At 41.0% G+C, this 12,567-nt stretch overlaps 1 protein-coding gene across 1 annotated transcript in view; it reads right to left on the reverse strand.

Annotated features, from left to right (window-relative positions):
* The window catches only part of farsb (phenylalanyl-tRNA synthetase subunit beta), a 64,642-nt gene extending 52,075 nt beyond the window's left edge, over nucleotides 1-12,567 (reverse strand). The window contains exons 1-6 of the mRNA XM_048542808.2: nucleotides 12,467-12,567; nucleotides 7,344-7,399; nucleotides 6,595-6,749; nucleotides 5,025-5,097; nucleotides 2,435-2,550; nucleotides 2,065-2,215 (exon numbers count right to left, since the gene is read on the reverse strand). Of these exons, the coding sequence (XP_048398765.1) occupies nucleotides 2,065-2,215; nucleotides 2,435-2,550; nucleotides 5,025-5,097; nucleotides 6,595-6,749; nucleotides 7,344-7,399; nucleotides 12,467-12,566 (651 nt within the window). The 5' untranslated portion in view covers nucleotide 12,567. The remainder of the gene's footprint in view (nucleotides 1-2,064; nucleotides 2,216-2,434; nucleotides 2,551-5,024; nucleotides 5,098-6,594; nucleotides 6,750-7,343; nucleotides 7,400-12,466) is intronic.

A 12,567-nucleotide genomic window follows, 5' to 3' on the forward strand; every position in this document is an offset into this window, starting at 1 on the left:
GGTCACCATTATTCCAGGAACACTTGAGCACTCATTGCTGGGAAGAAATGGCATTTAAACAATGCCTGTGTATGCACCAGGACTTTGCAAGGCACTTTACAACTGGCTGGTTAATTTAGCTGGCTGGATGGCTGGTTTGCAATACAGTGTGACACCAACAGCATGGATTCAATTCCCAAAACAGTTGCGATCACCATCAAGGTCCCACCTTCTCAACTTCGCCCCTTGCTGAGGTGTGAGAACCCTCAGGTTAAGCGACCACCAATCATCTCTGTCTGATGAGACAGTCACCATAAGGTCCTATGCAACATCTTACAACTAACAGGTTACTTTTTAAGTGCAGTTGTTTTAGATACGCATGTAAACTCACAGTCAACTCTACAGACACCTCACAAATCACAAGTGAGATAATGAAACAAATAAAGACATAATTAACCAGTTCTGCTTTTCAAGTATGAAAAATTGAGCAATTAATCAACACAGTTTTATCTTCTTTTTCAGTTTGTATTGGATATTTTTACATCCTGCTGAAAGGGCAAAGTGCAGCATTTTCCTTGTGGGATTCCGGACTCCAACATCAAGGTCATGCGGAGCCTCTAACTTGCTCTAGGTGAGGTATCAGACACTCAGCAATGACTTGTACTGAATTGGCCACTTATTAGCCACAGCACAGGCTCTTTCAGCTGGAAGACTGAAGGAGTAGCAGCTTACAGTTCAGTTGAGAAAGGGAGGTTCCTCCATTTGGAAGTATCCTTGCTCCAATTTTTAAAACTTTTACGCTACAGAAAATGTCTTTGTTAGCTGGGTCACCACTGTGGAGGAGGAAGCCCTCCACAGAACTGCCTGCAGCTGAAGTCAAGAATGTGGGAGGGCCTCAAAACCTGTCTGGAGCAGTTACAGAGAAATTGCTTCAAGGTAGATGGTGCAATCGCCAAGGCCTTGGGAATCTGCCACCTGATTGGACAACCCCAGGCAGCCTCTGACTAAAGGTCTTAACTACATATGAACTACTTCAAATACATCGCTCATTGATTGTGGAGAGGTAACCCTGTCATTCCAGATAAAATAGCCTGGAGGGTATGATGGGGTCAGGAAACTGACCTGGGTGAATTTTCAGTTGCTCCCTCTGTGTCGCTTCCATCACACCCTAAACATCATGCCACAGATTGCAAATAAATTCACAAATGAAACACAGAATACATTTTTGTGGACCTACACTTAGTCAGGAAAGACTAAGATTGTCTGAGTCTGGAAAAAAAAATCACCTAAATCATCAATACTGTGCGAAACTCAGGAGTAGTAATAACAATGTTTCTTTGTCTTGTGAATACTTTGAGGATCTAGAAGATTAAAAAATTCTAATAGTGAGGAAATGCAATATTTTTTACTTAGTTGCTCAGGCTCCATTTCAAGCACGCATAAATAAGGTAGACAGAGATTAAAGCTCCAACAAAGTATTTGCCCTAACCTCAAAGGGGCAGGCCATCCTTTCATCTACAAGCACATCCTTTTTCTGCATGGCACATCAGTAATCTGGTAGTTTGTAGGTGAGAATGCAACCATACAGTCTCAATTTGTGCCAAATTTGGGGTAATTGTGTGATGCGCATCCACACAACACTCAATGAAAAACAGATTAAAATTATCCAAGTACAAGTCACAAAGGCCCTTCCACTTAGCATGCATTGGATTTTTTTTAAGAGCACTATCAGTATGAGATGGATTTGAATTCAGATAGAGGGGGCACAGGCCAGTTTCTAACTTGCTACAATACAAATTGCACTGGGATTAAACATTTAAAAACACAGAAATCTTTGTGCTCAATAATTATCATGGCACAAGGGACAATTTTGTTTTTGCAAGATATTTCACAAAAGTACAATTTTTCAAAATGAAAGAAAAGATCACAGTGCATAACAATTGCAGATTAATATTACTCACTTGCATTTTTTTCATTGGCAACAGATCCTTTGTCAAATGAGTTCCCTCACATTCATTTCAAATTATCAAAGCAAGAATATTCATTATATAAAAGTAAAATATTGAGACTGAAAATGTTTCTTACCCTGTAAAGATCCATTATTTCTGAAGCAGTGTACTCCTTTGTCTGGTTTAAGGGTCTGAATTTAATTTCAGAAGGTGGTTTTGCAGTATAGGTAAAAGGTCCTGCAATGGTGTCCAGATCATGGGTTCCAATAGCAACCAAAGCTCGTTTCCTAGAGAATCATTTATGCACTAATTATTTATGCACTAATTATTTTCTCAATACTTACTTCAAGTCTAACTTTTCAGTATTACAATGGAACACAGCAGAACAACTCAAGCTTGAGCAACCAAAACTTGTAACTATTTTATCACATGGATGTTTTCATACTTGGTGTCTGAATTACGCATGCTTGGTAGTTTCATGAATGATAGGGCTCAGGTGATTTCACCTGCAGATGTTTTGATGCAGTTTCTCCTGTAGCTCAATGAAACTGTCATAGCGATCCTTGGTGAACTTAATATTACGCAGGACAGCTGCTACAGCATGTGGGCGAACTTGTGCAGTCTACAAAAGGAAGAGAATCACAATGAAACTGTAACTTGTAGCAACAGTGAGGATTTGGATTGTGACTATTACAGAATTAACAATATATTGTGATCATAGCAGCACAAAAATGCAACCAATTACTATTCCTCCCATTGTAGAAACAATCACCTATTTTAAAATGTTTCTAATTCAATATCTGGTCAGTGTTGAGTTAGCTGATTACAAACAGAAGTGATAGAAAGCTGCAATTTGCTCCCAAACCTACTGGTTCCAGGTTTTGTGTTTGTGATTCCCATTCAGACAACTAGAGGCAATTGAAAGATAGGATTTACTGTTACTTGGAGACATGGATTAATCAGGGCAGTCAGCACAGTTTTGTTAAGGGAAGGTTGTGTCTTAGTAACGAAACTGAATTTATTGAGGAAATAACAAAAATGATTAATGAGGGTAGTGTGATGGATGGTCATTTAAATGGACCCTATTAAGGATTTTGGCAAGGTCCCACATGACAGGCTGGTATTATAAATTAAAGCCATAAGGATATGGTGAGTTGGATCCAAAATTGACTTGTGACAGGAAACAAAGGGTAACTGTTGACAAATATTTTTACAAATGGAAACCCATTTCCAGTTGTCTTCCACAGGGGTCATCACCCTTGCTGTCAGTTGTATGTATTACTAACTTTGTATTAAGCATCAGAGCCATGAGTGGGAAATTTGCTGATGACAGAAAAATGAGTCAGGTATTGGTCATGAAGGTTATGGTACGTCAACTGCAGAAAGATACCAATGGTTTGATTGGGCAGATTATTCAGTCTGAACAAGTAAGGGGTCGTGAATTTGGGACAGCAAATAGAGCAAGGGAATGCACATTAAGCAGGAGGGTACTGAGAGGGATACAGGAGCTAAGAGACCTTGGAGAATGTATACTGGCTCCTAAACGTGGCAGGATAAGTACATACAGAGGCAAAGAAGGGATCGGAGCTGCTTTCCTTCACTGGGTGAGGTATTGAGCACAAGAGCATGAATGTAATGCTGGAAAAATATAACACACTAGTTAGGCCACAGCTGGAGTTATGTACACAGTTTGGTCACCACACTACAGAAAGGACATAATTGCTTTAGAGAGAATATAGAGGGGATTAATAAGAATGTTGCCGGGGCTTGAAAATTGCAGGTATGAACCAAGATTAGATAAGCTAGGGTTGTTTTCTTGAGAAAAGTGATGGGTGAAGGGTGATTTAAGTGAGTTCTTCAAAGTTATTAGGGGCTTGGACAGAGTGCATGGAAAATTGCTTTTTCCCTAAGCAGAGATCATTACTGTGGGCAAATTTCAGGTGGTTGTTGGACACATCAGAAGGGACACAAAGGAAAACATATTTCACACAAACAGTGATAAGTGTCTACAATTCTTTATTAAACTGCCACCACCCATGAATTTGTTCAGCCAGGCACTGCACTGGCTGGATTGGGGGGGGAGGTGTCAGTGAACTATTGACTTTTTAGCCGTCTTTTGCTACGTTCTAAACTATCCTTGGCGCTCCCCTCACCCAGCCCAAATGGCCCAACCCAAACACCGCCAAGATCCAAAATCCAGCACAAATTCAGTCCAGGTTGCCAGTTTTTTCACACTGCACGTATTATCCATAAACACAAGTTTTTTTTTCAGAAATACTGAATCTAGCACAAAAAGTTCATATGATGTACTTTTCCCTTTAAGCCCCGAGTTTAAATCCACCTGCAGTGGTCTAGAAAAACGAAGGTTACCCTCATCACATGGGAACCAATGTATTTTCTGAGGTTGGGAGTCAGAAATACTGTCTAACAGAGTTCAAGCTGCTGATATAAGATGCATAAAATGAACAAACACTCCATTTCTAAAGATGAACATTCTTTATCTTGAATATACTTTTAAAATAAAATATATTTGCTTCAAGGTTTAGTTTGTAATTTAAGTGGGAATGGCAGATGGCATCTTGAAAACAGGCTCTTCTTTAAAAATCAAAAACATTCTTTGAATTATGGCTTCTTTTATACAATACAGAAATGAAAGAGCAAGTCACCACAGAGGTGCATAATTTTTTTATATTCATTTGTGGGATGTGGGCATCACTGACTGGCCAGCATTTATTACCCATCTCTAGCTGCCTTTGAGAAGGTGGTGGAGAGCTGCCTTCCTGAAACGCTGCAATCCATCTGCTTTGGGTTGATCCACAATGACATTTGGGAGAGAATTCCAAGATTCTGACTCAGCAAAATCATTACTGCTTTCTCATTGGAGACAGACAACCAGTAGTAACCTTAATTTGAGGGTAACCACACCACAGGTGAGGGCCAAGGTTGAGAAGCTGGGACCTCCATGATGACCTCAGCCAATATAGGAATTGGAAAACATGTGCTTAGTGTCACTGTTTCACAAAACAGCCATCAAACCGACTGAGTTGATCAACTCCCATATAATGTTTCAGCTATCTAGGCAAAAAACATGTTTACCTCTTTGGTGATTATTAATTTCTGCATGTCTCCATTAGGTGGCCCCACTCTTGTGTACCTTGGAGCTTCAATTCTGCTTGGGCAAATGAAAATTAGATCATGATCATCAACATCTTTTAGAAGCAATAGGTATCTTAAAGCATTAATAACTAAATGACAAACTACACATAATGAGACTGATAAACTTTCCAGATAAGAAAAAAGGTTTATGACAAAGAAAAAGGATTTATGACAAAGAAAAGAGTAAGAAAGGGTGCATAAAAACACGTGCTGCAAATATACTGCAAATCAAGCAGCATCTATCAGCCGAGAAACAGAGTTAATGTTTCATGCTTATGTCTTTTCATCAGAACAAAGTTGGAGCTGTAATTGGTTTTAAACAAGTGAAAGGAGGAGGGGAAGAGGAGAAGGAAAGAAGAAAAGGGAGGGCCTGTGATTGGATACAAAGCCCAATAGAGTGGTAATGGAACAAATAAAGAAATAATTGATGATTTGAGAAGAGGGTTAAATTGCCAAATGATAACAGCTTCTCTCCAAAATCAAAAACTAGAGAAAATAAAAGGAAAACCAAAACCTGCAAAGTGAAAAGAAACAAAATTCAAGCAGAAGTTACAAACTGAAATTGATGCACTCAATGTTGAGTCTGGATGAAGTCCTTAACAAAGGCTTGAACTTCATTGAACACAAAGGAACTAAGATCGGAGAAACCAATGTGTGAGCAAGGTGAAGAATTAGAAAGGTGAGCCACTGGAGCCTTAGTGTCATGCTTGTAACCTAAGGAAGTGTTTCTCAAAATGGTCATCATGCTGCATTTAGTCTCCCCAATACAGACATTATGAGCAATAATAAAAAGTCACTAAATGGAAGTAAGTACACATAATGCGCGTTGTTTCAGCCAAAAGGTGTATTTGGGACCTGAATGGAATTGTATTGTCAGTGTGGGAGGGAACACTGGCCTAAATGAGGTGAAGACCAGGATATTATGGAGGAGACACTCCTTTTGGGAGTGAATGGAAGGGAAAGAAAAGAGGCAGATGTTTTTGGTAATGGTGGTATCAAGCCTGAGGTGGCAAAAGGCGATCCATTGGACAGTGTAGGTGGAAGATGAGAACAAAGACAAGGACATACCCTGTCATGGTTCTGGAGGGGCAGGGAACTGGCAAGAAGATAAATATGGGAAATGAGCAAATGAGCTGGACAAGATCAATAGCCCTTCTTCTTTTCAGCTTTTGGTTTTTAGTTCTCATTTTTCTGACTTTAGACAGCCACTGTCCACCATCTTGCCCTAATGTATCTTCACTTTTCCCATTATCAAGCCCTTTGGTCTTGTCATTTCTGCCTTGCATCCTACCACAGGCCTTCTCTTTGTTATGTTTATCCTTCTCCTTAACCCTTTCTCTTATTTAAAATCTGTTACTTCTCCTACATTTTCCAATTCTGATGAAGGTCACATTGCTGAAAAATTAACTCTTTCTTTCTCTGTACCTGTTCAGGATTTCTATCAATGATTGATTTTATTTCATATTTCATTGTATCTGCAGTATTTTACATTCATATTAAGAAGTGTTACCTGTCTTTAAAGACCTGCAAACCACGGGCCAATCCTTCCAGGCATAAGAGATCATATCGGTTAGCAGGAACATCTATTTTATACAGTATCACATCAGATGCACCCTCTGCTTTTCCATCTCCCTGTTCTCTGCTTATAATGTCCTTTTCAGAAGTCTGCAACAAAAGAACCAACCTATAAAATACGCATTAAATACATATATGCTTAGAAAAGTTTTATAAAAGCAGTATTTGAATGCAAGCAAGAAGTCTGAAGCTTCCATTCCCCCCACCAGCCTAAAAGTTGTAAAATGCATTATATATTTGTGACGATAATAAGCAAAATATCATTTTTGATCCCAGATCTGTGCAAGTAGGTGACCTCAGTCAGACTACAGTAGGAAAGTCAATGTAGGCCTCAGTACCTCTGAGCTATGGTTTGGGAATTCATGAGATTCAAAACAGCTCAGATTCATTCAACGGTCAGTGATACTTACCAGAAAATGTACATTTGTAAATGTATTAGCTGTGACTCAGCTGTGGTGCTTCACATGGTTGAACAGCCTATAACTATAGACTTAGACATGATTAACGATCATTAGACAAAATTGAGCAAGATTGACCTAGAACTCAATATATATGAGCACCTAGAGTGGAGAAAATTGGATTGATAAATTGGTAAACATTTGCTGATGCTTGCGTTTTTTTTTTGACACACTATATTTTGACACACATATGTCACTTTTAGCCAACTATAAAATGATACTGTACCACTTCATCCAGTTCCAGACCAAACTCAAAACATAGTGCATCAAATTCTTCATCAGCTGTAAAAGAAAATTAACAGGTTAGGCGTTATTAAAAACCAATAACTACAGAAAATTTCTGAAAGGATAACCATACAATTTAACGGAGCTTGCAGAATGCACCATTCCTAACCAACACCTATGCCCCCTCCATAGAACATATCCTTTGATTGTGGGATTGACTACCTCTGTCTATTGTATGCTGTTCGCACAGCTCGGCGCCTGAGATGAAGTTTCACCAGGGTGACACCTATTTTAGGTATGTTTTCTTTCATTTGTCTGATGTGGATGTCATTGACTGACCATCATTCCTAGTTGTCCTTGAGAAGGTGGTGGTGAACTATCTTCTTTTATTGCTGCAATCCACCTGCTATGCATTAGTGCACAATGCCATTAGGGAGGGAATTCAAGGATCTTGACTCAGCGACAGTGAAGGAATAGCGATATATTTCCAAGTCAGCATGGTGAATGGCTTGGAGGGGAATTTAGAGGTGGTGGTGTTCCCATGCATGTACTGCACTTATCCTTCTATATGGAAGCACTCCTCGGTTTGGAAGATGCTGTCTGAGGAACTGTAGTGAATTTCTGCAGTGCATCTTGTAAACAGTACTCACTGCAGCTACTGACAATCAGTAGTGGGGAGACTGGATGTTTGTGGATGTGGTACCAATCAAGGAGGCTGCTTTGTCCTGGATGGTGACAAGCTTCTTGAGTGCTATTGGGACTGCACCCATTCAGACAGGTTGGGAGTATTTCACCACAATCCTGACTTGTGCCTTGCAGGTGACCGACAGGCTTTAGGGAATCAGGAGAAGAGTTACTTTTAACAGTATCCCTAGCCTCTGACCTGTTCCTGTAGCCACTGTGTTAATGTGGTGAGTCTAGTTGAGTTTCTGGTCAATTGTAACCCCAAGGGTGGGGGATTCAGTGATGGTAACACCATTGAATGTCAAAGGGCAGTAGTTAGATTATCTCTCACTCGTGATCATAGACTGGCATTTGTGTGATGTGAATGTTACTTGCCACTCGCCAGTCCAAACCTAGATAGTGACCAGATCCTGCCGCCTTTAAATATGGACTACTTCAGTATTTGAGGAGTCGCAAACAAATGCACAACATTTAGCACCATCAGCGAACATCTACACTTCTAATCTTAATTTGCAGAGAAGGCCATTGCTGAAGCAGCTACAAATGGTTGGGCCTAGGTCACCACCCTTAGGATCTCTAGATGCTGTTCGAGGATGCGCTCCTGCACTCTTCATGAAACAGTTTTGATCCCTTGGCTTGTGAAAATGTCAGAGTCAGGTTTTAGTTTACAGATTGTGTTTGAATATAGTATTGCTGCTGATGGCCAACAGTTTCTCACGGAAGCCCAGTTTTGAGTTACTCGATCTGTTTGATAATTTTCCTGTTAGGCATGGTGGTACCACCAACACATAGAACATAGAACATTACAGCACAGTACAGGCCCTTCAGCCCTCGATGTTGTGCCAACCCGTCATACCAATCTCAAGCCCATCTAATCTACACGTACGTCCATATGCTTATACAATGATGACTTAAATGTACTTAAAGTTGGCAAATCTACTACCGTTGCAGGCAAAGCGTTCCATTCTCTTACTACTCTGAGTAAAGAAACTACCTCTGACATCTGTCTTATATCTTTCACCCCTCAATTTAAAGCTATGCCCCCTCATGCTCGCCGTCACCATCCTAGGAAAATGGCTCTCCCTATCCACCCTATCTAACCCTCTGATTATTTTATATGTTTCAATTAAGTCACCTCTCAACTTTCTTCTCTCTAATGAAAACAGCCTCAAGTCCCTCAGCCTTTCCTCATAAGACCTTCCCTCCATACCAGGCAACATCCTAGTAAATCTCCTCTGCAATGATGGAGGGTGTCCTCAGTGTTATCAGACTTTATCTCCACAAGGACGATGAGATGGTCAGAGATAACAAGGTGCAGAGATGGATGAACGCTGCAGGCCAAGCAGCATCAGAGGAGCAGGAAAGCTGGTGTTTTGGGCCTAGACCCTTCTTCAGAAATAGGGGAGGGTAAGAGGGATCTGAAATAAATAGGGAGAGGGGGTGACGAATAGAAGATGGATAGAGGAGAAGATAGGTGGAGAGGAGACAGACAGGTTAAAGAGGCAGGGATGGAGTTGCAGTGGGAGAGAGATCCACTGAGGTTGTTTCCGAGGGAGGAGGGTAACTCACTGCTGTCAATATTGGCATGAGGAGATGCACCCGCTACAGGTAGGGTAGCAAGAACGAGGTGAAGAATGTTTTTCTCCTCACGACCTACAGCATATCCAGTCTAGGAGCTATGGACTTTAGGACTTGACCAGCTTAGTCAGTGGTGGCACCATTAAACGAATCTTGGTGGTGAACAGTTAAGACCTCCACTCAAAGTACAACCTGTGCCCTTAACACTCTCAACGTATCTTCCATGAGGTGTTCAACAATGAAGGATTCCTCAGTTGAAGAGTGGCAGATGGTCATCAGCAGGAAGCTTCCTTGCCTGTGTTTGGCCTCATGTGAGAATCATGTGTAGGCCAGACTGGATAAAGTTGGCAGATTTTTCTTCCCTAAAAGGGTAATAGTGAATCAAATGGGTTTTTGCAAGTATCAACAATAGTTTCATGGTTGTCATTAGACTGGCTATTAATTCCAGATTTATTCATTGAATTCAAAATTCGTCATGTGCCACAGTGGAATTTTAATTTGCATTCCCAGATATTCAGCTTAGGTCTCTGTCTTACCAGTCTTGCAACAAACCACAAGTTTAAAATGTTAGAAAGAAGAAACTGCTTATTTCAGCAGACAGGACATCCTCCACAAAGGAAATCTGAGAAATTCAAGCTCTCTTAGCTTAAAGGGACCTTCAGCCTTCAGATGTTAGGAAGAAAATCATGACCAATGGTCCTCCATCCAGCAAACAGCCAGTTTTCCAAGTCCAAAGGGAATGCATTCTGGGAAAACAGAGAGACCTCCAGATTGCCTGAAGGCAGATGGGGTAGTGGTGAATGCAATTATGCATATAAATGTATAATACAGTTAATTCTTGTACAACACAATAATTGCGTTCTTGTGCGACCTCACACTATAGAAAATCACCATAGAAAGTTGCGTTATAGGGAAATTGCTATAGAAAGTCACTATACTGTACAGCAAAAAGTTTGTATTATCCAAACGGCATCCACGATTCATCAATTGACTTACAGCCAATTCACATTAATGAAACATGTGGTATAGCAGAAATACCTGTATTCATAATGAGGAAAAGGACTGGGAGAAATGTACTGCATGGGTCTGAAAAGGTTAGTAATGAGAAATTCCATAAGCACAGTCCACCAAGATGATGTCAAATGGACTTGTGGCAGGACAGATTACGATCTTAAAGGAGGTCCTCGTCAAAGTCTCTGCAACAAAGTTCATTATATCAGCGTGACCCATAACTAGTGACTCTGACATGCAATAAACTACATATCGTTAATGACAAGAGACATTTCTACTTCAATGAGGGAGTGATTTTTCTCTGCCACAGTAAACCAAACAGGGCCATGAGGTTTCCCACACTTAAAGAAGATCATGGCAGAAACTGTCATCATGAGCAGCAACTCATCCAATGTAATCAAATGGCATGCACATAAAAGATGTTGTGAAACATGAACGGGTTCAGAAAAGATTTACAAGAAATATTACCTGGGTTGGAGAGTTTAAGCAATAGGGAGAGGCTGGATAGGCTGAGGCAATTTTCCCTGGAGTGTCAGAGGCTGAAGTGCCACCTTAGAGGTTTATAAAATCATGAGGGGCATCAATGGGGTGAATAATCAAGGCAAGGAATCCAAAAAAAAACGAGGACATAGGGTGAAAGTGAGAGGGGAAGGACTTAAAAGGGACCTAAGGGGCAATTTCTTCTCACAGAGGTTGGTGTGTGCATAAAGTGAGCTGCCAGAGGAAGTGGTGGAGGCTGGTACATGAATAACAAGTGTTTAGAGGAACATAGGCCAAATGCTGGCAAATAAGACTAGATTTATTTAGGATATCTGGTCAGCATGGGACCGTTGGACCAAAGCATTTGTTTCCATGCTGTACATCCCTATTACTTTAAGCAGTGGGTCTTGCTGTGCCATCTCAGCACAAAGTATTTTGCACCTGATACCAATTATATCTTCACCCAAAGTCAACACAAACATTTCCAGCAAATGACAGCAGGCAGCAATCAGGGAAGTGCTAGATTACTTTGCCATCCCCACTGCTGCCCTGGCTGAAAACAGCAACGCCTTGGTGCTGAACTTGGGGCTTTGTACTATTTATTACTCAAGTGATGTATTTAATAGCTAGGCCAGATTTTCTACTTTTGCAAGCAAATGCAGCACAAGAGCTGACTGCATGGAAAAAGGCACGATACGACTAAAATAAATTCTTCCGAAGGATCAGATTGCATACAACGCAATTTATACCGTATTGACTAATTCAGCAGAATCCCCAGAAGGATGGAACATATTAATAATATACATTACAGAGAAAATGGATCAAAAACATTAGCCGCATAGTATTTTTAGTGGCAACATCCCTCAAAAGATACATTGCACGAACCGGTTCTCCAAACCTTCACACTAGCGTATCGCATTTTTTTTCAAAGAAGTAGCTTAGCGGCCAGCGTTTTCTTTTATTTTAAGAAAAACACCGCATTATTTAAAACCAGTATTGATGCGGAACCCACAATTTCCTCAAAGTGTGCCTCTCCTTGATTTGACAGCTCCACTCTCCGTGCACTATGTAGGAGAGATCGCCGCCTAAACCGCCAGGCTCTAATTCTGTATGATGCAATCAACAGAAAGGAAGCCTCCACGGCCAGAACCGGGCAACAAAACAATGAATGAATCCGAACGTTCAGGGGCTCCGTGTTCCAGGTCCCACGTTCCATTCTCCAGGTCCCTCGTTCCAAACTGGGCTCCCCAACCCTTACAACCCTCTCTCAATCCCGACCCCGTGCTCCAATCTAACCACACTCTTCCCGGGTTTTATTCGCCCGCCAACCCGGCAGCTAAGACCACGAACGAATGGGCTGAACGAACTCACTGTATGCTTGACCCAAAGCTTCAAACAGTAAATCCCTCTTCACGCTGACAGTGGGCATGGTGAAAACCGGCAGACTCTGCCAGAGTGAACATACACGCATG

This window comes from Stegostoma tigrinum, chromosome 14, assembly GCF_030684315.1.
Source record: "Stegostoma tigrinum isolate sSteTig4 chromosome 14, sSteTig4.hap1, whole genome shotgun sequence".
Classification (NCBI taxonomy): domain Eukaryota; kingdom Metazoa; phylum Chordata; class Chondrichthyes; order Orectolobiformes; family Stegostomatidae; genus Stegostoma; species Stegostoma tigrinum.